This window comes from Chrysemys picta, chromosome 6 (genome assembly GCF_011386835.1).
Source record: "Chrysemys picta bellii isolate R12L10 chromosome 6, ASM1138683v2, whole genome shotgun sequence".
Taxonomy (NCBI): Eukaryota; Metazoa; Chordata; order Testudines; family Emydidae; genus Chrysemys; species Chrysemys picta.
In genome coordinates, this window is record NC_088796.1 from 40,368,718 (window position 1) to 40,394,463 (window position 25,746).

The 25,746-nt window shown below is 41.0% G+C and overlaps 1 protein-coding gene across 2 annotated transcripts in view; it reads left to right on the plus strand.

Moving 5' to 3' along the window:
• The window catches only part of RGS7BP (regulator of G protein signaling 7 binding protein), a 75,851-nt gene that overhangs the window by 37,801 nt on the left and 12,304 nt on the right, over nucleotides 1–25,746 (plus strand). For both annotated transcript variants that reach the window (XM_005300980.5, XM_005300981.5), the window contains exon 3: nucleotides 7,531–7,661. In XM_005300980.5, the coding sequence (XP_005301037.2) occupies nucleotides 7,531–7,661 (131 nt within the window). The remainder of the gene's footprint in view (nucleotides 1–7,530; nucleotides 7,662–25,746) is intronic.

Genomic DNA, 25,746 nt, shown 5'->3' on the forward strand with positions numbered 1-25,746 from the left:
TAATAGAGCATTACAGTAATTGATCAACAGAACAGTGTAAGACTGAGTCAACAGGGGTCATAGTGTGGAGATAATTAGATGTTACTGTAGAAACGGGGCCAAATTATGGTCTTGGATGTCACTGCTAGTACTCTGGACTTGTATGGGTGTAAATAAGAGCAGAATTTGGCCTTTGATCTAACAATACATGAATAATATTGTTCAAAGGACAGTTTTCGGTCAGAAAGGACCATTCAATCATTTTTCTATATACGGTGGCTCTTTTCGAAATAATATTTTTTTGCACTCCTCAGGCACTTAAGCATTTATAAGAGCAAAAAGTGTCAGTTAAGACTTCTGTAACTGCTTTTTCTTATTTCTGTTGTAGCTTGTGGATGTACAGAAAGCCATTTAGATGTGGTACTTCAGTTAGCTGAAAAGTGTCCTTTCTTGTCAATAATTATTTAAATTGTAATATGCACAATTTTAAACTTCTACCCTTATCAGAATTGTAAGTAAGTAAGATCAGAAACCAGACACTCTATGAGAAATGTACCATTTTCTCATCCAATCTTCAGTTCCTCACTTTTTTTTTTTTAGTGACAGCCATGAAGAAAGTGAGAGACACTGATTATTGTAAGTATAGTTTCCATAGCAACTATGACCCAAAAAAAGTTAGGTACAGTACTCCTCTTTCTCATTTACACTCTCTAACACTTGAAAGAAACAGATGCACTGGATGGTAATCATTTTTATTGCAGCGATTTTAGATAAAATAGATGATCATCTCTCAAGAGTGATTATTCTGGTACTCCTGCCATCTTATGATTTTGTTCAGTTTGGAAAGTCATCACTGACCCTGCAGAGTGCAGATGTGACTTTGCAACAACATATATGGATAAATTGTGCTATTAAGGCATATGCTGACATTGGGGACTCGACCCAAAACCCATTGAAGTTGATATGAGTCTTTCAGTTGATTTCAATGGGCTTTGAGGCACCATGACATTTTTCTTCCACATGGACAGCTGGAGGAGCTTGCAAGCTGCACCACACCTAAGGAGAATACAACCTGATCTCTTCCAGACGCATAGGGCCATGGACTGGTCTCTTGTGGGGTGTGTAAAAGAGTCCCCTTAGGTTTTTCTCCCGGACAGTGGGAGACCCTGACCAAGCCCAGTTATCTACACTGGCTGGCTTATGTTCAAGCCCGAGCTTCTCAGTCCTTGCAAGAGGGACCCCATCCTTTGCAGGCCTTTTTAGGTCTCTTCCAGTGGGGAATCAAAAGGAAAACAAATATTCCAACGCACCCAGGAATAACTTCTTCATGCAGCCAACTCAAGGGGGAAAAAGGCAAGACCAGCAGTACCTGCTTACTTCGGGGCTGTCTCCATAGTGGTTTTCTAGGAGTCCTTCTGGCTGGGTAGCTGAATCAGGCTCGCTCTGTCAGGCTTACCCTGGGAGTTCCCTGCACTCCCCATAGGATTGAGTGTGGAGGTCTCCTGGATGGCAGTTCCCCTTGTGGCTTCAGGTGTCACTCCAGCCCTTTTCTGCACAGGGTGATTTCTCCCCCTAGCTGACTGTAGTTTCCTCCTTTTTAAAGGCCTCCTCCACACTATACATGATTGACAGGGCTGGAGAGGTGGGGCTAGCCCCACACACAGAGCCTCTCTGGCCATAGGCACCAACTCCGTGGGTGCTCCGGAGCTGGAGCACCCACGGGGAAGCCCCCCTGTCAGCTCCCCCCCAGCGCCTCCCTCCACTGGCGGGCCCCACCGATCAGCACCTTCCTCTCCCTTCCCACGCCTTCTGCCCACCGCAATCAGCTGTTTCGTGGCGTGCAGGAAGCTGGAAGGGAGGGGAGAGGAGCGAGGACGCGGTGCACTTGGGAGAGGGGTGGGAAGAGGGGCAGGGGTGGAGAGGGGGCAGGAAGAGGCAGAGCAGGGGTGGGGCCATGGGGGAAGGGGTGGAGTGGGGGTGGGGCCTAGGGCAGAGCTCGGGGTCGAGCACCCCCCAGCACTTTGGAAAGTTGGCGCCTGTGTCTCTGGCACCTTCCTCATCTCTGTGGGGTATATTAATCCTATCACAAGGTGGCTCAAAGGATATTAACAGGGAGCAGCCTGTGTGCAGTCAGGAAAGTACAGGGACTGCAATTGTGGGAGGTGAAATGAGGGAAAATCGCCTAGTGCCCCATCCAGTGGTGCTGGAACTGGGGGTGCTGCCGAACCCCCTGTCTTGAAGTAGCAATAATAAACACCAAATACATGATTTCCATCATCAGCACCACCACTATAAAAATTGTTCCAGCACCCCTCTTCTCCATCCTATCTTTGCAAATTCATGCAAAGGCTAGGCACAGTCCTTCCCACAGTGTTGCATCATCAACATTCCATGCAGTATTACACATGAGAATGTAGATGGCATAAAAGAAAATGAGAGCACTAATGTCTAAACTAAAAGTCGGAACAAATTAGGACAGTGAAGGCCTATGGAAAATCTAAACAAATACCAATTGACTATTATTAAACATATTTATCAAAGGGAAAAAACAATTGTGTGAGAATGACCCAAGGTACAGGAATAAAAAAAATGTTGCAAAGTCAGAAACTCTGCAGTGCTACATTTCAGAATTAAGTAAATTGGATTAAATGACCCAGGAGGTCCTTTCCATTCAGCCTACCTAGACTGTATTCTTCAGTAAAGCATATAAGAATCAAATGCTGCTCTTGGATCATACTTAGTTCCCCATTGTCACTTTGAATCCACTCCTGTAACTGCACCTTGCACACAACTTTTAAATCGCTGAGAGTTTTACATTCAGAGCAGCTACAAATTTACAGTTGATGCTGATCTCATTTCCACTGGTATAAATCAGGAGTAACCATTTACTTCAGTGGAGCTGTTCCTCATTTGCACCAGAGTAATGAAGATCAGCATCTGGCCTCTATGTTTTATCAAGTCTACTTTGGGCAACTCAAGTATGATTACATCAGTAATCCTTCCCAGCATCTGCCAACTAAAAAGGGTAATATTGTTAAATTTAACAACAGTATGGCAATTGTTATACTGGGGAAAGAGAAGAGTACATTTCAGATTACTAAGGGTTCATGGGACATATGGTTGCAGGTCACTAATATTTAGATTGTTTAAAAATGGAAGAAATTGTGAACATGCATAACTGCCAAGGACTTTAGGCTTAGATGTTCTTAGGATAATGCAGTGCTGGATACTATTGTGATGAGTGCATTAGATAGATTATAAAAGACTGTAATATATGTAGTAGACTCAAACATTGCCAGAAGAGCCATTATTAAGTGCATTTTTTAAAATTAAAACTTAGTGGTTCTTGCACCATATTTTTTCGTTTATGTTCCCATAGTGCTGTGAGACTACTTCTAAGCCGTGCCTTCAGCTCTAATTAGCGCTCGGTATTAAGCTATCCTCCTGACTGAGAATTACTTAAACCTTCTGCACAAGGCCCTATTGTTTGAAAAGACAGCGAAGCTAGAACAAGAACAAATATATGTTGTCATTCATAGTCACAGAATTTTTTTAAGGGAATTGACTAAGAATTGAATCTGAGGTCAAACAGTGAATTGTTTGGGAAGCATGTGGATTTAAGCCCTTCATAAATACTTTCAGAATGCATAGTAATTTAGAAGTTATGGCCAGTGACTGAAAAGAAAAGATATTTGGTCTTTAAGATACTGAGGATGGGGAAGTGGGAGACGATTGTGTCAGCATAGCCTTACTCAGAGTCAATGCCAAGATGCAGTAAATACAGTACGTATATAACATGATTTCTGAGGAAATGTACCCTTCACATTGAAAGCAGAAACCATAACATATAAAAGGCAGAAGTGAGTGAGCAGAAATGCAGATACTGTACTGTACCAGAGGGATAAGAAGGTACCTGGAATAATCAAGACTATTTCCCTGAATATGAGATGAAATTGGTCCTGAGAAGAGGACAAACCACAATAATTTTATTAATTATGCCAGCAGTTCCCAGAAATTTTCTGATGGGCCCTGCCTTGCAATGGACTGGCAAATGGGAGGCATCTTCCTGTGTCCTCTTTCTCCATATTTCAGGACAGGTTCTCTGTCCAATACTTAGGTCCTTTTTTACATTTTTCTTCCTTTGTCCTGTTTCCTTTGTGGGTTCTCCCATCCCCCCTTCTTTGTTCTGTTGTGTTGTGGCTCCTACTCCTTGTTCCACACTCACCAGACGGCTAATGCTCCTTGAGGCAGGAGCATCAATTGGTGGTTCCATGGGCCTGGGACACATGTGCTGTTGCAATTGAACTGAGTGCTGTCGGAGCAGAGAGGAGAGGATTCAGCTGGCAGCCGGGGCCTAAGCCTGCAGCCCTGTATGTATCAACTATAGGAGCAAGAATGGATGGTGCATGTCTTTCAAGAAGTCACTTGCTATTTTCCCCACAGCATCAAGTGTACCCTTCCTGTGGAACTGGGACAGATCCAGAGCCATGCAGTGTCTTCCCCCTTTGTTCTTTTCCTTTGCCTGTGCCTCCCCTAAACTAGTTTGAGGCCTCTATAGCCAGGCCTGTCCACCAGGCGGGAAAACACTTGACTCAAGCAGTACTCAGTGCAAGATATTTCAAACTTCCATTTCTAAAAGAAATTTTGAAGGAGGAATGAAAATATTAAGACTAAACACAACAACGTGCATTATGTATTCACAAGCCTGCTTTGGGAGCTGGATTGCCTTATAATCATAGGTGCAGACTCTGGGTGCTCCAGGGTTGTGATATGAAGTTTTGATGGGCCATGGAGAGAGCATTCCCTGTGCTTCCTCAGGGCAGGAACTCCAGTTGCCTCGTCCTTGCACAGGGTATTCCCTTGAGACATTCCTCCAATGAATATATGCGTACGGATCATGGCCAGTCACAGTCTGGCCCTCTATCTTTGGCCCAGAATGCATGTGTGCATAAGTCCCATTGACATCAATGAAGTCAATGGGAGAAAAGCACATGGAATTTGCTTTTGACTTGTTAGAACTGACAGGAAATCCCAAATTGCAATTAGGGAGTTCACTGAAAAGCTGTAACATGCATGTACAGTGGCCTGGGGGAATGGCTGTTACTCGTAGCGCTAGAGGATTTCAAGGTTCAAATCTCACAGAAACTCTGGCTAAGAGAGTGAAAGGTTATTTTTCCCCCTTCAGGAAGGAGGTTGATAAATTGGAGACTATTCAGAGAAGAGTTATGAGAATGATTAAAGGATTGGGAAACATGCCTTGGTGACTGAACTCCTTGAGTCTGTCTATTTAGGTTAACAAAGAAAAGGTTAAGGGATGACTTGGTTGTAGTCTACAAGTACCTCTATGGGGAACAAAACTTTGATAATGGGCTCTTCATTGTAGCGTACAAAGGTATAACAAGATCCAGTGTCTGAAAGTTGAGGCTAGACAAATTCAGACTGGAAATAAGGTGATTTTTTTAAACAGTGAGAATAATTAGCCATTGTAACAACTTACTTAGGGCGGTGGTGGATTTTCCATCATTGGCAATTATTAAATCAAGAATGGATGTTATTCTAAAAGTCATGCTCTAGTTCAAGCAGTAATTAATTCAAAGAATTCTTATGGCCTGTGTTATACAGCAGGTCAGACTAGATGATCTTGTCTACTAATCTATAAATCAATGTTAATTTGAACTGAACTTGTTGGTACGAAATCAGTGCAAACTGCTGGGATTTTGCTTAGAAGTTTTAAGCCTTTCTGCTGACAGCAAAAAAATGAAGTTAACCTTTCACCCATCCCACAGTTAGACAAGCATCAGTGACAGCTTAGCCTCTTGCCATAGAGTACCCATTTGACTGGGTTAAATGAGCGTTGTTTGCTGTAGGTCTCAAAACACTTCAATCTTGATTGATGTTAAGAAATTATTTGAGCCTAATACCAGAAGTAACAGAGTAGAGTTGTTGCAAATCATTTATCAAGTTAGTTGCTTCAGTTCCCTTGAGAAAGCCCACAAGTCTAATTTTATTTCAACATAAGAGGCTCTGTAGAATTATCAATTTAGCTGCAGGAAATCACACATCTTTAAACAATGCTGGCAAATCTTTTTGTTGGTAAAACTTCATTTATAATATCCCTGCTCTAGAAATCTAGAGACATGCTATGAAATTTATCCAGCCCCATATTGCTGCTGCTCAAGATGCCTTTAGGTTCAACATTTATTCAGTAAAGCAAGTGTTTATATCTGTTTTATAATCCAGTTTTCTATTTTATTTGTCTTTCTTTTGCTGAAATCCTAAATCCTTGAATTGAACAACTGTATAATTAAAAATGTTACTGGCAAAGGTAATTGTGAGCCCACCTTTTAAACTTGGCTGGACAAATCTTTTCTTTGGATACTCAAATGAACAGCTAGGCTTGTAAAATAAACATTTTTATGCCTAAGTGCTATTTTGAGCCTACAAATGTGGGATTTAGATGTCCAATTTGGCACCCAGGTTTGAAAAATGGACCCTGTATGTGGCAAAATTATTTTATCTGTGTTCTAAACAGTCAATTAGAGATTACGCTCAGTCTGAAAATTAGTGAATGGATTTTTTTAGTCCTTGTCCTTCTTTCTACAATTATTATGACAAAGATGCTGCTCAAAAAGAACCTCTTCCAAAAGTCCTATAAGCCCCAGACTTCCCCACACTGTAGTGTTGGCTAATCAGATGACTAACATTTTAAACACAGAGAATAACAATTGATAAAGAAATTCATACAGAAGTCATGAAACTAAAAAATTGTACCCTCAACTTCATCATTCAACCACTCCAGCCTATCCTATCCCCAGGCTTGGTTTGAGTGCTGTGTTTTTAGATTGTATATTGTTAGGGCAGGGACTTTGTCTTCCTACTTTTCTGTGAAGTACTTAACACACTGGTGGATCATATTCATTATTAGGTTTCATGTATTAATGCTGTAACAATAACATCTAAGCAATACAAAACAAGAAGTTATAACCAAAGACCCTACTAGATTACAGAAATCGTGTGCCTGACCCTGAATTTATGCCTCTACATAGTACAATTACACTAGGACTACATGAGTCTACCACCGCCACCAAAGTTATACTCCCCCAGCGCACATGGAGAAGGAACAAATGCTCAGACTTTGCAGGTTACAAATTAATTTTTCTGCTTTTGTCAAAAAAAAATGTGCAGGGGGAAGTAAGGACAATACACGCTAGAAGAGACTTCCCACAGTTCAGAGAAAGCTTGTGAGAGAATGAGTAAAACTTACAAAGTAATAAAGAATAAAACACCTCCTGGATCTTGATATTAGAGGGAAATACAGAATTTGTTATCACTTAAATTGTTTTAAATATTTAAACACTTCATGAATGACAGGAGGGGGAGAAGTTAAATTGAATGTTTTGTATAATATGTCTAACGTTTATATGACTAAAGACTTATTTTAAATAACATTCTCTAGAAATAACAAGTTTTCCATATGTTTTACAGACAGTTAGTTGACGGCTGTATTAAACAAGTATATTTTAAGTACAGTCTTCCTCTCTTTTGTTGCAGCCCAGAAGATGGAGAGATTCATCCTGAAATCTGTAGACTATACATTCAGTTGCAATGTTGCTTAGAAATGTACACAACAGAGATGCTCAAATCCATATGTCTGCTAGGATCCCTCCAGTTTCATCGGAAAGGTATTGAATTACACAAACACATCACAGACACTAACCTTCAAAATTGACCTTTTTTTAGTTTTTCTTGAGTAGACATATAGTATGTATAGCAATAAATTCCTGAATGGTCTGTACAGTAGAAGGATTCACATAAGCGGTGGTTCTACGATGATGTCACCATGCTTATAAAAGTGTGTCACATCAGGTGTGCCTATCTAATGTATTATTGTGATTTAAGAGCCTGGAATTGGAATAATGTTTGACCCAAAATGGGAAGTTTTAGCTTCCAGTACCAGTTATTCAGATTCCACTGAACAAGATATGCTGTACATTTGCTGGAATAAATAAGGCAGAATGTTGGGTTCTGAAAATTTTTGATTCAAAAGTATCAAAACATTTCATTTCAGGCTACCTTGACATTAAATTGCGACAGCCTGAGCTGCCATGATGCCTCGTGGGAGTTGTAGTTCAGGTGCTTTATTCCCCCAGTCGCCTCCATAGGCTGGACTTCATCTCCCATCATGGTCATGAGACTCCCATGATGCACCACAGCTGTTCAACCAGAGTGCTGATTTATTTTGGGGTGGAGAGGTTTACTCATATTGCTGAGCACTGCATTTCTCTGTGCAATGGGGCCCAACTGTGTATTTCCTACACACTGATGAGCACTTACTCATGCAAATAGGCCTATTAACTTGAAAGGCATGAATGAATGTTCACAGTTGTGAACAATAGTTGCACAGTCACAAAACTAAAGGAGAACTTTAAATCTCTAAGACCTATAGTTAACACCTAACACTTCCCATTACCAGTCCCTATTTTCAGGCACTTATAACTTTGTCAAACATCCATCATTCAAGCTAATTTTCCATGTTTGCTCTTTGATTTGTTTTAAAAAAAAAGTTTCAATAAAATCAGTTTTGTCATTTCCAAGAAAGCTAATTTTTCCTACGTTAAATATTTTCCCAGACGTTTCTTTGAAGAGCTCTAGTCCCTCCATTGCTTTGGAGCACTGATATGACTTTGGTAGGGGGACTGTGCTGGGATCAGATCAGAGCCTTTTACTTTCACCAGGAAAATCCACGCAAATATGGCCAAGTTATAAGCCTCTGAAAATCATTATTTGCACGTACTCAGCAGAACTTTGTAAGAGGCTTTCTGCTCGAATCACCACACATTCCATCTGCACCGAACATACTCCAGCCCCACACAACTCCGACATGCCAACAACATTGAGCATGTTCCAAAGTCTCATTCAAACTCCTTCACAAGAAGTACAGACCTATAGCTCCAGACACAGCAGTACCCCGTCCACTTTGTCCTAAGGAGGGTGTGCTAGGCTGGAAGCCAGCAGAAGACCTTCCACTGCCTAGTGTTAATAAGGTTTACTTCACAGCCCTTATTACTGAGCAAGGCCTTACATCTCTTACTACAGGAGACAGTCAAGAGTCATTGCCCAGTCTCACAAATGGGCTGGCAGTTTGTACAAGGTGATTGCTGGCAGAGATAGCTGTGGCAACCTGTCTCCACTATGGCAGATCCACATATCATCCACGTAAGCTAAACCACCCCTCAGGCTGCACGTAGAAGATCTAGATGCTTGGCTGTGCTGTCTTTAATTACTAAATGCCACCCCCCTCCAGACCCAGGAATAGAAGCCAGTAATCCTGATTCTCGCCTTTCTACTGCTGTCTAGTAAATGTCTGGAAGTTGAAGCTAGACAAATTCAGAATGAAAATAGGGCATTGTTTTTTAACAGTGAGGGTGATTTACTATTAGGACAAATTTACCCAGGGTCAAGGTGGATTTTCCATCACTGACCAAGACTGGATTTTTTCTAAAACTATGCTTCAGGAATTATTTTGGGAAGTTGTGTCAGGCTGGGTGATCACAGTGGTCACTTTTGGCCTTGGAATCTATGAAAACAGTTGTGTAAACCACTGGCAAAGCACATGCATTCTGTCCCTATGTTTCTGTTGAGCCACAGAGTATAACAATGTATTGAGATACCCCAGTTACTCCTTTAGTACAAGTGTTAATTGGGGGAGGGACAGCTCAGTGGTTTGAGCATTGGCCTGCTAAACCCAGGGTTGTGAGTTCAATCCTTGAGGGAGCCACTTGGGGATCTGAGGCAAAAATCAGTACTTGGTCCTGCTAGTGAAGGCAGAGGGCTGGACTTGATGACCTTTCAAGATCAGTTCTAGGAAATAGGATATCTCCATTAATTTAATTTAAATTTTGACTACTTTGATAGCTGGATCCGCTGGTATCGGAAAGTTTTTACCTACGAGAGACCCACCAAAGTAAATACGAACTTATCACCCTGATCGCAAAGACCACATCAAGGGATTTGTTGGTTTTGCCCAATGTGGGTTGTGCAAACTGACAAAGTTTAGTAATACATTGATTTTTCACTATCCCTGTTTATATTAAGCCACATGCTTTGTAGCTAAGATTGTTATAGTAAGTGCTCCTGGATGGGTTTATTAAGCTTTTTAAACTACAGGCTGAGATTTTTCCAGGAATGAAGGTTCTTATACCCCTCAGAGATGTTGTTCTTCTAGTGAAAGTTCATCTTTCCTGTAAAAGTTAGGTCTGATTTCCTGAATAATTTCATATTTGTTTAACCATCCACTGAATGTAATGTAACTATAAATAATACTTTATATGTTCATGTATATGTTCAGATTTGCTCGATGGTCACAGGCGGCTGGTTGGTTTGGACCATATTTGTGCTAGCTATCCTGGAAAAAAAGAAGCCACAACCTCTCCTCAAAATATACTAACATTCTTTTCAAGGCAAGATAGAAATTCCATCATTATTGGCATTTTAATGCTAGATATTTGCATCAAAAGGATTTGTCCATGTCTAATTACAGGAGGTAGCTAAAGTGGAAATCCTTTTTATTCACTCACAATCAGAGTAAGATTTGTGATTGGTGAATAGCTTATTTTTAGATATATGGATATTCATAAAATATTGCAGTCTAGAAATAACTAAAGCCTCTTCTGTAGTTTGTACATACAGTAACTCCTCACTTAATGTCCTCCTGCTTAACGTTGTTTCAAAGTTACATCGCTGCTCCATTAGGAAACATACTCGTTTAAAGTTGTGCAATGCTCCCTTATAACGTCGTTTGGCTAACTTTACAAGGGAGTATTGCACAAGTTCCTCTTCTCCGCCTCCTCCCCCTCCCTTCCTCCCTCCCTCCCAGCACTCCCCCCCCCCAGCACCAAACAGCGGTTTGGCAGCGCTTAGGACTTTCTGGGAGGGACAGAGGGAGGGAGGGAGGGAGCGGGGAAGGCCCAGGGCTAAGGGGACCCCACTTTGAAGGGGAAAGCGCCACTTCTCTCCGGCCGCTGGCTGCTGCACGGCTGCCCCTGCTCCTCCTGAGTCCTCCGGCCTGTGCTCACAGGGCCGCATTCCGAACGGGGCTTTAGAGCTGCAGGCCAGGGCCCCGGGGCCCTCTTAGCCCAGGGCCCTGCAGCCCCTAAAGCCCCTGCATTCCAGGTGGCCCTGCCTGCCGGGGCAGGGGGCAGCTCCCAGAATCGCGGCCATGGGGGCGGTGCTGTGCTGCGCAGAGCCACCTGCACACCCCCTGCACCAAACAGGAGCTGTCCCAGGTAAGTGCTCTGCACCTCCTGCCTGCCCCAGCCCTGAGCCTCCTCCCGCACCCTCACCCTGAGCACCCTCCTGCACCCTAACTCCCTCCCAGACCCCGCACCTTCACTCTGAGCACCCTCCTGCACCCTAACTCCCTCCCAGACCCCGCACCCCCACTCTGAGCACCCTCACAGACCCCGCACCCCCACCCTGAGCACCCTCCTGCACCCTAACTCCCTCCCAGACCCTGCACCCCTAGCCATGAGCCCCAGGGGTAAGCCAGGGGCACCTCCCCACCACAGTTCAGTACAGTATATAATGCCTTTTGTCTGCCCCCAAAAAATTTCCTTGGAACCTAACCTCCCGCATTTACATTAAATCTTATGGGAAAATTGGATTTGTTTATCATCGTTTTACTTAAAGTTGCATTTTTCAGGAACATAACTGCAATGTTAAGTGAGGAGTTACTGTACTTTTGCACCACTGATATTTAGGAGTAAGCAATGGGGGAGCTTCTCAAACTGAAAGATACCTATTCCCACCCCAAAAGAAGCAGCATGAACAGTCCGAGTTACAGGATTAATAGAGTCATAGTGTACGATAGCTACTAAAACATGTTTTTCTTAAAGCTACCTGACAGATTGCACTGTACTTCCCAATAGCGGTCATTAATAGTTTATTCAGGGGACTTACCAGCCTAGAGAGATAGTCAGCTGTTGAATTCAGCCATTTTTTTCACTGTAGTGGTTATCATTTTAAAGTCAGCATTTACCAAGTTACTACATAGTAGTATTTGAGTTAGTGCAGTTATGTCCTAATCTAAGCATAGGGAAAATAATATTTCAAGTGTCATTGCCATAGGCCGTAAGTTTTGTCATGTACTGACTTAACAGTGACCACAATCATTTGTCTCCAAGCATCTAGAGCAAGTATTGGAAGAAACTTTAATAAATAAATTGTTTCTTATAATTATGTCTGGGGGAGGTGAAGAGTGAGATGTTTGGTATTAACCAATAAAATATGTTGTTCTTATATAGAGAATACTTACCTTGCATCCTAGATTCTAAGGCAATATAAAGAGGTAGATAAGTATCATCTCAGTTTTACAGATAGAGAAACAACAGGTTTAATAACTTGCACAAGATCACACATGAAGTCAATGGCTGAACTCAGAATAGAACCTGAGTTTCCCAGTTCCCACTCCCCAGTAGACAACACTACACAGAGGAGAGAGTTTTCTGTCATTGCAGCCTTATTCCCTCATTTGCTTAAATGTTTAAATCCTGTCACACCTGCTGAAAGTTTCCAAATGTGATCTGGGCAGCCAGCAGGGATTCCATAATTTACCAGAAATCTTAAAAACACAAACTAAGATGACCCATCCTACACAGTACTTCTTTAACATTGTGCAAGTGGATCAGACAATTTTCGTCACTATTTTTCAGAAATAGCTTCTTGTTTCCAGGGGGCTTAGCACAACTTGTCAGTTGTTTGACATCTTAAAAATCTATTTATACCTGACCACTAGACCAGCAGTGTAACTAGCATTATGAATGACCGCAGTAAGAGACTTAACTTTAACACTGTTGTGGGACAGAAGAGATAATCAAGATATGTGTATTCACTCTTCATAGAAAAGGCAAAGAAAATAGTTCATTTTTCTGTTATGTCTCTATTTTAGTCTCTTAGACACTGAGGTCTGCCTTGCTGGAGTCATTACTGTGGCTGCCGTATTTTAACCAACAATCTTTTAGCGCATGTTGAATCCTAAAACGTATTGTTTCTCATCATACCAACTTTTCCATCTAACAGAATTAAACTTTTGTGCCCACTTCTTTAAATTCATTCCTTAAGGAAAAGGTTTATACACTTGGGCCTGCATTATAATACTTGTATCTGGGGACAAATAGACCCTTCGATCATTACAGAGTGCTTTGTGTTGTTTCCTATATCTAGCTTTTTTAAGCTTTTCAACAACATCTAAGTAGTAATGTTTAGAATACACATCCAATTAATTTTTCTTATCTACTAGGTGTAATACCCATAGAAATAGTAAATGATTCCAGTATTTACTAATATTGTTAAAATGTATGTATATGTCTGACCTTTTCCCCACTGCTAGCAGGTATATAATTACTTGGCAGGTCTTGTGGTTCATTTTTGAATTGCAATAATATATTTTCCATTTTCTGTTCCTCTAACCTGTCAGGGAAGTTTTAAAAATCTCTCTTGAGACTTCAACAATTTCTGTTCTTATTTTGGAGCCAGCAGCTTCAAGTAGAATAACATGCAGACTGTTCACACCAACCTGCGGCTAATAAATAATAATCCGGGTTCTTGTACATTGACCAGACATAGCCAAGCAAGCTGCAGATTTGACAAGAGCATGAAAGCTGAGGCTGTCTGCTTCTTATGATGCTCTTTCCCCAGGGGACCCCAGCCAGCTCTTTCATAGAGGGCCTAGCAGGAGATAGATGCTTTTCTGGAGATTAATGGAACATCAGACCACAAGTTGAAGTGCCAGGATTCAAGTACTTTTTTTCCTTCCATCCCCAAACTTTCCCATCTCTCTCTATTGTTGAATAAACATTCCTACATTGACAGTACAGAATACAAGGCTTCCTGTAGAGTGATTTCCTGCACACTTACAATCTTCAAGACAACTTCACTGCTGCCATACAGCCTCTGTTAGAAAAGACAAACGCCAATATCCATTACTTCTTTGTATAGCTATAACACACACAGTCACAGCGAGGCTAACAGCCAAAAATATGTCCAGTTTTGCTATGTAGCAAGTATGCTGAGGGAAGGGGTTCTTTGTCAGTTTATTTCTATAGTACACACAAAAAGCTATGTCAAAAGACCATTATTAAGGTGCCAAAGTCAAGAACTCAGAAATTAGGAAATACCAGAATTAAGGTGGTCTGTGCCATTTGTACCATCTTAGCAGTGTCTAGTTATCTTCCCTTTTGCCTGCAATAGGCCTTTCCAATGCAAATGCTTTGTCCTGGAGGGAAGGCAAAGCTGGAACTATTAAGTATCAATTAGAAAAAAAAATGCATGACTTCGGAGGGTTCTCTGTAGTGTGGGGGAGCAGATTCCTTGAACTCCAGAGCCAGCCACTAATATCCATTTCCATCTGGAGTACAGCACCACTATTGCCCCCTCCCCCCCCAGTAAAAGAACAGGTACCCGAAAAATCTCTGGAATGTCAGCAGGCAAAGATTTGTCTACTGGAAGCTCTATAAGTAGCTGAAAAACAAGGAGAATGCAGGTCTCCCAGCCCCTGGACAGGATAGCTGCTGCTGAGGGCACTGAGTGTATGATGGCTGTGGTGAAGAAAGTTGCTGCAGACACAATAGATATCCAGGTCACAACACCTCAATTAACTCTTCCCTGCAAGTGTTGACAGGACAGGTGAAGGAAGCAGAAGGGAGAAAATGGAAGATCAGGTACAAGGGAGCTCAGTCCAGGTGCAGAGAAGCCTAACCAAGTTATCTTCTCTTAAATCTAAAGTGGCAGATATTGAGGGAGGGTCTTAATGCAATAATTTAAGAATTATAGGAGTACCTGACTGAGCAGAGAAAGGCAACCCCCTAGAATTTGTTTCCTGGCTTCTTTCAGAAGTGCTCAGTCTGCCATCTTATTTTAAATTTGATTTAGAGAGAGCACATAGATCCCTGGCTCCTAAGTTGGCCTCAGATGCCAAACCTCGTGCACTGATTGTCAAATTTATCAGATTTACTGTAAAAGAAGACATAATGCTGCTAGCTTGTGGAAAAAAACTATTTTGGGGGATGCCACAAAATGAGAATGATTATTCAAGACTTTGCAAAAAGACACGGTTAAACAGAGATCAGCTTTAGAAGAGCAAGGGAATTTGCCAAGCACTGGGTGCACAAATATTTTATAAAGTTTCCAGCTCAGTTTCATGTCAAGGCTAGTAAGGAAGTACATCTGTTCCAAAAGCCACGAGCAGCAGAAAGTTTCTTAAATAGCCTGCAGTGAATTGAGTACCTGTTCTGTTTTATACCAAGTTTACTTTCCAGTTGTTATGTCTGCCCTACCTGCACTTATGAGCTTATCCAGTTACCATGACTCATTCACTTATTTGGGTTCTATCTCCTGCTTCAAGCTGATACTTTAACAATTTTTGGGACATGTGTAACAATTCTCATCAAATGGCTAAATGTGAAGCAGGGGAGTTAAGGAACAGGGGAGTTAAAACACCTCATCCCAAATTGATCTTATGGGAATGAGCTGACTGAGGAAAGGGTGGATTTAAATTGCGTATTAACAATATTAATTACCTTTGCTTCTGCATTTGTGCTGGGGAATCAATGAAACATTTGACAACATCCCTAAATGAACATCAACATGAATGAACTATTTGTTTCTGATCATTCAAGGCCTATGTGTTAGCTGAGCACTGATGTACACCAAAGAGATCACTAGGGGGCAAATTTGAGGGCGCCAATGTCACTTTTTAAAATTGGTGCCAGTGGGAGACCCTGCTGTATCCTTACTGCTGGGGGTCCTCAAAGCCCAGCAGCTTGGGCTGGAAATCTGAGAGACAGCTCTCCTCCCTGCAAGACGTCATGGAAAGCTGCACAGGGCTGAGCAATGTAGTTGTACCCCCTATGGAACAATGGAGCAAAGGAGAAGACCATTGCAGGTTGCTGAGCTACATGGACAGTGATTTCTGCCCTCCCTATCACCTGCTACTTCCTCCCTCTCACCCTGCTCACCCCTTTTCCCCAGTCTGCTAACTTTCTCTCCCCGATGTCCTCCCTCCACCCCCCCTACTTCCCCAGTCTCTTTCCCCTTGTTGCCACTTCCCCCACCTTCTATAAGCTCAACTCCATGTACATGAACGTAAAGTATAAAATTAATATAGATGAGTCACTTGTTCAGTTGGAGTATTTGTTGTATTCTTTGGTGCAGTTCTTTACAGTTTGAGGGAGTAGTTAGATTTCTCCTCTGTTAGCTGTATGTTTACTTAATGTGGGGAAGGGAAACTGCATGTTTGGTTGTAAACTAAAAGTGGGAAGGGCTATGTGGCCATGAGAAAGTGATCCTCAAAATATTCTGTGTCTCATTCAGTGCAGCAAGCTCTATTACTCATACTCTAGTGTTTGGTTCAGCAAACTGAAAAGATTACAAATTAGGGGATAATATATTACATTTGTGAAATGTTCGCTCCCTTTCTAATGCCTTATAATATAGGTATTAATTTGTGGGATGGGAATAATAGGATGCCTGTTAAAAATAATAATTTAAGTAGTGGATATTGGTGGAGCCTCTTGCCTGGATGGTGCGTCTTCCCAGCCCGCCTCTACTGAATTGGTTTCATTTTGTTTATAGTGTTTATTTTGGGGTGGAGAGGTTTACTCATATTGCTGAGCACTGTGCATTTCTCTGTGCAATGGGGCCCAACTGTGTATGTTGGATAATTGTTGCAAATACATTGTGCTCTATTATGCTTGGTAATAAGTAATAGTGGTAATATGTATGTTTTGTGTTTTTATGTTTTTGCTTTAACTTGTCTTTTTGTGCTCTTCCCTCCCCCTTCCCGGAGCCCTCTCCTCCCTATTCCCTGGAAGTCTGGCAAGTGGCAAGCATCTGGCAAGGTAATCCAAAATATCTAGAATAAGCATCTGAGACATTTCATCCATAGACTTCCCCCCTCATGGGTTTCTGAATGGGGAGTAGGATGGGATGTAATAGAGCAAATAATACAAACATTCCATCACCTCCATTTGTAAGAGTACTTATACAAAAACAATTCTTAACACAGCCAAATGGCCCTGAATTCTTAATTCTATTTCCTAGAATGTGAAGGGTCTCAACACTCCAATGAAAAAGAACAAAAGTGTACTAATTTTTAATGAAAGCAAAGGAAGACACTGCTTTTGAAGGAGACACACTTGACCACAAACGAGGCTGCTAAATTAGAGCATGACTGGGTAGGAAAAGCAGCGTCTTGTGCTTTCTCATCCAGATCCAGAGGCGGAGCCAACCTCTTCCATAAAGCACTAGCAATAACAATTTCTGAGTGAATTTCAGACGTTCAGGGCAGATTTTTAATCCTTAAAGTCACCTAGTCATTGCTTATATTAATGGGCCTAAGCTTGATGATCCTGAAACCTTTCATAGGTTTTTTACTAAGTTATATGGAGAACCCCATATTCCTACTGTGATTGCTGGGGATTTTAATTATCCTTTTACGGACAAATCTTGGCATAAGCCAGCAAAACTAGAATGGCTCTGGAGTTGCACTTTAAAGATCTGGGACCATGTGATGTCTGGAGACTTATACTTCCAATGAGTAGGAACTATTCATACTTTTCTCCAATACATGGGTCCTATCCTCCTATAGATTGTTTTGCTCTCCAGTGACATGGTTAATTCTGTAACTGACTCCTCCATTAATACAATTGCTGACTTTGTTCATGCCCCTGTAATTCTTCAAATAGCAACAGACCCGGGTGAGAAACAGCCAGGTAAATGGAGATTTAATTCTTCACATTCATTAGATCCTCATTTCAAAATATTTATTGAAAAGGGGAAGTTGGCCTGTTCCTGGAGACAAACCAACCTTCAACATTTTCTAGCAGGTTAATGTGGGAGATACTCAAGGCCTATTTGAGAGGTAGAATTATAAGTTTTGCATCAACCAAGAAGAGACCGAAAATATGAAAAAAAAGTAAAAGAGCTTGATTTGTCTTAAGCCATAGCCCCATTTCCAGATTTGCTTAAATCCCTGATTAATTGTAGATCTGAACTCAGTAAGATGTACTCAGCGCGGGCTCAATTTGCCCTATTTCTACTCAGGCAGGACTTCTGTGAATTGGGTAGAAAACTTGACAAGCTGCTGGTGTACCACCCAAGATAAAATAACTCTGCATGTAGAATCATGGTCTTCCATGATAACCATGGTAAATTATGTACATCACCTAAAGAACTCTTTATTAATATCATTAATTTCTATGAAGATCTGTACAAATTGGACACAAAGTCCCCCACACGTGCTTTGGATCAATTATTTTAAAATACTACATTACTGCAGCTCAGTGTAGAAACCTTGACACACCACTAACAGAGGATGAGTTAACTGAGGCCATTAAGAATAAGAAAGCAAGGAAAGCTCCCAGGCCAGATGGCTTCTCTGCCAAATTCTATAGACACTTCCTTGACCTCCTGTCTGACAAAATGCTTAAGATGTTTCATGAGTCACTCCCAGAGTGCTCCCTTCCCCCTACGCTGTGGGAAGCCCTAATATCAGTTATTACTAAACCAGGAAGAGACACTACACTTTGTTCCAATTATAAGCCAATTTCACTTATTAATAGTGATGTCAACATATTGGTAAAAGTTCTGGCAATGAGATTGGAGAAGGTTTGGGAATCTATCGTACACCAAATCAAGTGGGATTTGTCAGAAGCTATCATGGCTCTGATAACCTTTGACAACTTATTGATGTAATAGTAGTGAAATATGATGACCCCGAACCGTAAGCCATATAAGCCTTAGATGCAGAAAAGGCTTTTGGTAGAGTGGATGGAGGTATGTTTTATACCTTACAAAAATTTGTATTTGGGCATATCTTTATTTCCTGGATTCAATGGTTATATTCTCACCCAACCTCTCACATCACAACCAACAACGTGACCTCAGATATCATCAGCCTCTTCCAGGTTACTCAGCAAGGGTGCCCACTGTTGCCATTACTTTTTGATTTGGCTCTTGAGCCCCAGCAGTAGGTATATGGGCTCATCCAGTTATCTGAGGCATTCAAGTTGGTTCCATGGAGTATAAATTGATGTTATAAACAGACAAGGCCCTTTTGTATATATCCAAGCCAGAAACCACTATTCCAGCCTTCCTATTACTAATTCAAAACAATATTTGGTGGTGACTATCATAGCTAAGAGGTGCCAATTTCATCCTCAGTGTCATGCAAAAGGACCTCTCTAGGGTAGCCCAGACTGTCAAACTGGGGGCAGGGGGGAAACTGTAATTTATAAGAATTGACTGAGCAAGGGCATCATATGGATTTCCTAATTAGTCAAGGATGAGGGCTTTGTCTTATTTCTAACACTAAAGCAACATGGTGACCTAATCTCAGCGGAGTGGCAGTACTTACAACTAAAACACTTACTAATATATCAATTTGGTCCAGATGCTGTAGGACTGCCAGAGTACATCTACACACATATGGGGGTAGACGTTATGGCTTGGCCTAGAGCTTGGGCTCTGAAGACTAAGGAAGTGACTGAAGTTGCAGCTCAGGCTTTGAAGCCCGAAGTGTTAGCTACACAGCTAGGTTTAGCGTGGTGATCTGAGCCCTGTGACCCTGAGTTTGTCCACCTGGCTGGGAGGCTCACTGCCACTGACAGTGTAAACATACCCCTAGAACTACTGGTAACCTTGGGAATGCTTCATAAAGTGTGGAAAGGAGACTTCACACAGCCATTAAAGGAACCCCAATGGCAGCACACGTTACAGAATGTTAAAAATGCTTCTGTGGATCTGAGGCTATGCCTGATACAGCAAAAGATTCTATTTAATATATATTGGACACCACACAGGTTGTACAAGAGGGGGGTCCTGTCCTCTGATGTTTGTTGCCGCTGTAATAAAGAAAAAACTCCCCTGATACACGTGTTATGGGACTATTCAACAGGCAGCTGTTGAAAGAGATGAACATGAATGAAAACAATGCTTGGCTTCAGCAACTCAACCTCAGCTGAAAATGATATCTTAGGTTATGTATCTACCATGCTGGTTCTTGAGGGCCTCAGTGATTACATGATTTTACAAAAATGGAAGAGTAGGCTTATACCCAGAATAGAGCAGGGGTGTTCAGATCTGTCTGAGTTGGCAGCAAAAGAAAAAATAGCTTATCAACATAGAGAAAAATTATATGAATTCAAAGAAATTTGAACTCTGTTTCTTGATACATTTGGATAAGGAATGCTGAGATAGCTCAAATAATGCCAGACTTCCATTCTAACTGTTCGTTCTGCTTTTTCCCCTCCCACTTCCCTCCCCTAGGCTCCTCCTTCCCTTTTTTGGGGGGAGGCTACTTGTGTCTGTCTTTTTTTATTATTGTTGTTGCTCCCAACCCAACATGTTATGTCTGTGTAATATTGTCTGGTTTTGTATTGTCCAGTCTTGCAGCTTTGACAAGTCGTAAAGATGCATGATTTTATTGGCGATCCTGTGAAATGCATGGATTTTGGTAACATATATAAGCTCTAAGACCTTTTTGTATTTTAGATTCTTGATTTCTTTATGAAAATTAATTTTTAAAAAAATCACTTAAGAGTGCACGAATTTAGCCACATAACTCACTAAGTTAAACAGGTTAATGCCTTTGAAGGCAGCACCATCTAGCAAATAAAGCACTGGACCTGGTCAAGAGTCCTGGGTCCTATTCCTACCTCTCTCATGGACTTGCTGTGTAACTTTGGTCAAGTCACTTCATTTCTGTTGGATCAACCATATCTTTGTCTATTTAGACTGCAAGCTCTTTGGGGCAAACGTGTAGAACTATACCACAATGTAGGGCCTGCTCTCGGTCGGAATCTCTAGCTACTGCTCTGATATAAATAATAACCCTAAAGCAGTGAACTGAAATTTCTTTGCAAGCTGATTTAGTAAGAAACACAGGAACAAACATTGTATGCCTCTTATAAAGATCATCTCTAAAGACCTCAGGGAATACTGTCAAACCCAGGCATCAGGCACGAGAACATGTCTTAATGATAGTTTAGTGGGAAGCTAAGTAATGTGGAGATACTCAGGGCTAGTTAGGAACCGCTCTGCAGCATTTACAAAATTCACATCAGCGTCCTGTAAACAAAAAAGGCCTCGTTTTACTAATCTCTCTGCATGTTTTATTGACCCCGCAAATGATGCTTTGTAATAATTTCTGCCAAGTGTGAGCAGACCTCGAGTTAGTCAATTAACCACTTGAAGGTGCTGTAGAAATAGTTTGCTTCTGAGACACTCCAGACAGATCATTTGGAGTGATGGCTGTTTGTAAATGAATATTGACTGTATCCAAATCCACCAGTAATTAAACCAATCATTATCATTAAATTATAACACTTTGTCAAATGTCAGTGAATTCTGTCACAAATATTTGTTGTTTGCAATGTTGTTGCTCCCAGGATATTAGAGAGACAAGGTGTATGAAGTAATATCTTTTACTGGACCAACTTCTGTTAATGAGAGAGACAAGCTTTCGAGCTACACTGAGCTAGTCTTCAGATCTGGGAAAGGTAGTCCGAGGCCAGTTCTACACTAGGAAATTGAATCGGTATAACTACGTCGCTCAGTGGTGTGAAAAATCCACACCCCTGAGCAACGCAGTTAAACCAACCTAGATTGATGGGAGAATTCTCCCATTGGCGTAGGTACTCCACCTCCTTGAGAGGCGGTAGCTACGCTGACAGAGAAGCCCTCTCATCTGCATAGATAGCCTCTTCAGTGAAGCGCTACAGTGGCACAGCTGCTTGCTGTACTGTCTTAAGTGTAGACCTGCCCAGAGTGTCACAGCTAAATACAAGGTGGAACAGATTGCTTAGCATAAGGAGTTGAAACATGTTTCAAGAGATCATTTGTGGTGAAATGGGGAGTTAACACACCTGCAGTCATAGGACAAAGGAGGGTTAGTAGATTTATACAATCTGTTCTATCTTGTATTTAGCTGTAACACTGAGTGCCTTTCCCAGACCTGAAGAAGAGCTCTGTGTAAGCTTAAAAGCTTGTCTCTTTCACCTACAGAAGTTGGTCCAATAAAAGATCTCACCCACATTGTCTCACAAATATTTGTTAGCATCCCAGAGTATGAACAAATACACTGAAATCCTGTAGGTTTTCAGCAAATAATTTTTAACTTGATTTGGGACTATAATAGTGACTGATAAAATAAAATAGCTCTGCTGACTCACATTTTCATAGTAATAAGTCCAATGACAAGTAAGGATGCTAGGTGATTTTATTACATTTAAATACTAGTTGCACAGTGATGGGGTTATTTGGAAATCATGTTAATGAATGAAATAATTTTTAGTCTCTGCAATCTCAATTAGATCATTTTTAGTCACCGAGCACGAGAGTCATTATTTTACACTGGAGTTTCAGATTGGTGTGACATTTTATGAAATCAGCTACATTTATAACAAGAAATATTTGCCCTTTTTATGGCAATTCATAGAAAGCAAACTCTCATTCTTTCATCACTTTGTCCATAGATGTTCACATTTTGCCACCGGAACATATAATAATAAATGTTCTGCTAATAAAACGTTCTTCCCATGTATTTTAGCTTAATCTTGTTCAGAATCAAATTGCTCTAAATAAGTGAGGATCCTCTTGCACCAAGCAACTGTGAAAAAAGTGTTATAACTATTGAATTGACAGATTCTGAACTGTGGAAGTTTATAGATGGATCACCAAAGTTTAAATGCCCAAATACATAATCTACACAGAAACAAATAATTCCATGGTACCATCTGCAGATCTTAATAGCCAGTTTGCTAACCTTGTTACTTATATTAGTAAACTATTAGCTTCTGGACACATGGGAGGAATGATAGGAATGTGTTTTACATCACAGAATGTTGTCATGCTTGTATACTGTGCATCACTGGAGCAAGCTAGCTCTTCTTATACAAGTGTTGGGTAAAGATGCATGCAGGAAATCAAAGAGGAAATGAGGCAGGAGTTTTGGAGGGCAAAACAGAGGGAAGGGTTTTTCCCCATAGTCTAATACACACTACATTGAAAGCCACTGTGTCAAGGAGTTAAAAGCTCCCTTTTCAGTTGTCATACATTTATACTGAAACTAAACTAAAATGTCACTGTTAATGGTAGGAAAATATCATATCCATAGCCCATTGAAGTCAGTGGGCTGTGGATCAGACAAACTGCAGCATGTTGACAGGTAAACATTCTGTGCATCTCTTCCATTACAGCATTCCACTTGATTTGTAAAGATTAGGTAACATGTAAACTTAGAGTTAGTGGGACCCCCTGGACAAAAGAACACATCATACCGCATGCACTACAGTGCAAGAGGTTGAGTAAAGGGGCTGTGGCCATCCTAACTCAGACATTATGTGCCTTCACGGGTTTTCTTTCATGAAGTGCTTTGTCTTTAATAGTTACTGCAGTTAATACGGTCAGACTGGGCATGGGACTTGTACATTGGATTTGTCCAACTTTTCAAAAAAAAAGTATAATCATGCAGGGTTAAACTCTGCCCTCAGATACTCACACACAGCTCCCCCTTGATTTCAATAGGAATTCTGTATGAGTATCAGAGGTTAATATTTGGCCTGTTTCAAGGTGCACTATGCTGTCTTGCAAAATACATATACATACAAAAGGGTTCAATTCAAGTTGGGAGTCGAAGGGGAGTCTTTCATTTTTGTTTTTTCCCCTTCCAAAGTGAAATTTTATTCAATTTGCAATTTCTTAAAATGAAATGGGAATATTTTACAGCTTGTCATTATTTCAAAATGTATCCTTAACAAAAGTCTATTGCCATGACCTAAGGAAAGAGTGAATTAGATTCACAGAGTTACCTCTCTAATTAAGATTGCAATGTGTCCCAGTGGAATAGTACAGGCAAAGCAAGGGTAGAATCAGCACTCCATGTCTGTACTACAGACTTCTGCCAGCTATATTGGTAAGGGGTCTGAAGAGGTGTAGACATGGTCTTATGATACTAGTCTGCTAGGCACTTCAAGAAATACCATAGAATAGATATTTGGATTAAAAAGGAAAGAATTGAACCTAGTGCAAGAATTGTGTGCATGCATCATGGAGCAAATACACCACAAAGCTAAAGTGATGTAAATTCAGAGTGATCTAGTTACTGTATTGTATGTGCATCTCTAAATTACAGGTAAGTGTGTACCATGCACGGTACAAGAGCCTTACACATTGAACAATCCTGGCATAATTGTTTTTCCATCATGCATTTTGTATTAATAACAAATATCTTAAAATAGTACATAAAAGCCTTTGATAGCTTATAATTTAGATTAAAAAAACCTCACTGAAATCATGGCGTCTTTCTGTGTAAACTGTATTTCACTTCAAGTTTTAGGAGCATTGCAAGAATAGATTACTTAACTGATGTGCTATGATCTCATTGCCATTACTCTATTTCAGTGGTTTTCAACCTGTGGTCCACGGACCCCGAGGGGTCTGCAGACTATGTCTAAGATTTCTAAATGGGTCCGCACCTCTATTTGAAAATTTTTAGTGGTCCGCAAATGAAAAAAGGTTGAAAACCACTGCTCTATTTGAAAACTGGTATGAGAAACAAGGACAAACTGTGAGAGAAAAGAGAAGTACAATACATGTGAGGAGAAATAAGCACTTTAATACACTGAACTCTCCTTGGGAAAGAAGAGAGAACGGGTCAAAGGCAAGTTTGGAAGGGGAGCATATGATCCCCACTCTAGCCCTATGGAAATTCCCTAGAAAACAACCGTTTTTACTGTTTTTTTCCTAATTATTGTTTCCATTGAGACATCCACTCATTCTTCAGAGATCCCAGGGGCAGCCACAGCCAAGGGAGTCCCTGACATTGCATCATAGTGTCATGGTACCAGGGAACAGGAGTTTGGAAGGAGTGGTAGGCCAGCACAGAGGCTCCACCATATTCCAAGGCTATGCTGGATTTGGGGGTAGACCCCAGGGCGTAACTCACAGGTTTAAGCCTATGACCAAGACGTTTTTCAGAGGCTTTATTATTAACAGACTCCCAGTTATTTTTCAAGTGATTCAGCAGGCACCCTGAATTTCAAGGAGGTCTTCATGAATCAATTACGATCCAACAATATTACTAGTGAACAGATCCTTCCAGCCAAAGAGAGCTTGGTACGTACCATTCATACTGCCAAAACTCTACAAGACTGCCTTTGTGCTGACAAAAAAAAAAAAAATTACAGGCACTGCACGTCTGTCCTTTGGAAGAGGAAATAATAATCCCTGTTTTAAAACCATAGCACTTTAAAGTAATGGTAAAATTAATCAGCACCAAATTATTACACTACTTTGTATTTCTATAGCACCAGTGACAAGTTGGATCGCTTTCAAGAGCAATCCTATTTCATAGAAAGGTGATAAGTGTGTAACATGAAAGCTGTGTATTGTGTAATGAGCTGGTATAACTCACTGCTCTTTCCAGTACAGCAAGTAAAATAGCCAAGAGGACGAGACAGATAAGCAATTAAGGTTCCACACTGAGGTCTCTGATAAGACAATGACAAATGATCTGGAAAAATGGGTAAACAGCAAGATGGCAAAGTTTGCTGATGATATAAAATTACTCAAGACAGTTAAGTCCAAAGCAGACTGTGAAGTGTTACAACAGGATCTCACAAAACTGGGTAACAAAATGGCAGAGGAAATTCAAGACTGATCAATGCAAAGTAATGCATATTGGGTAACTATACATACAAATAATGGGGTCTA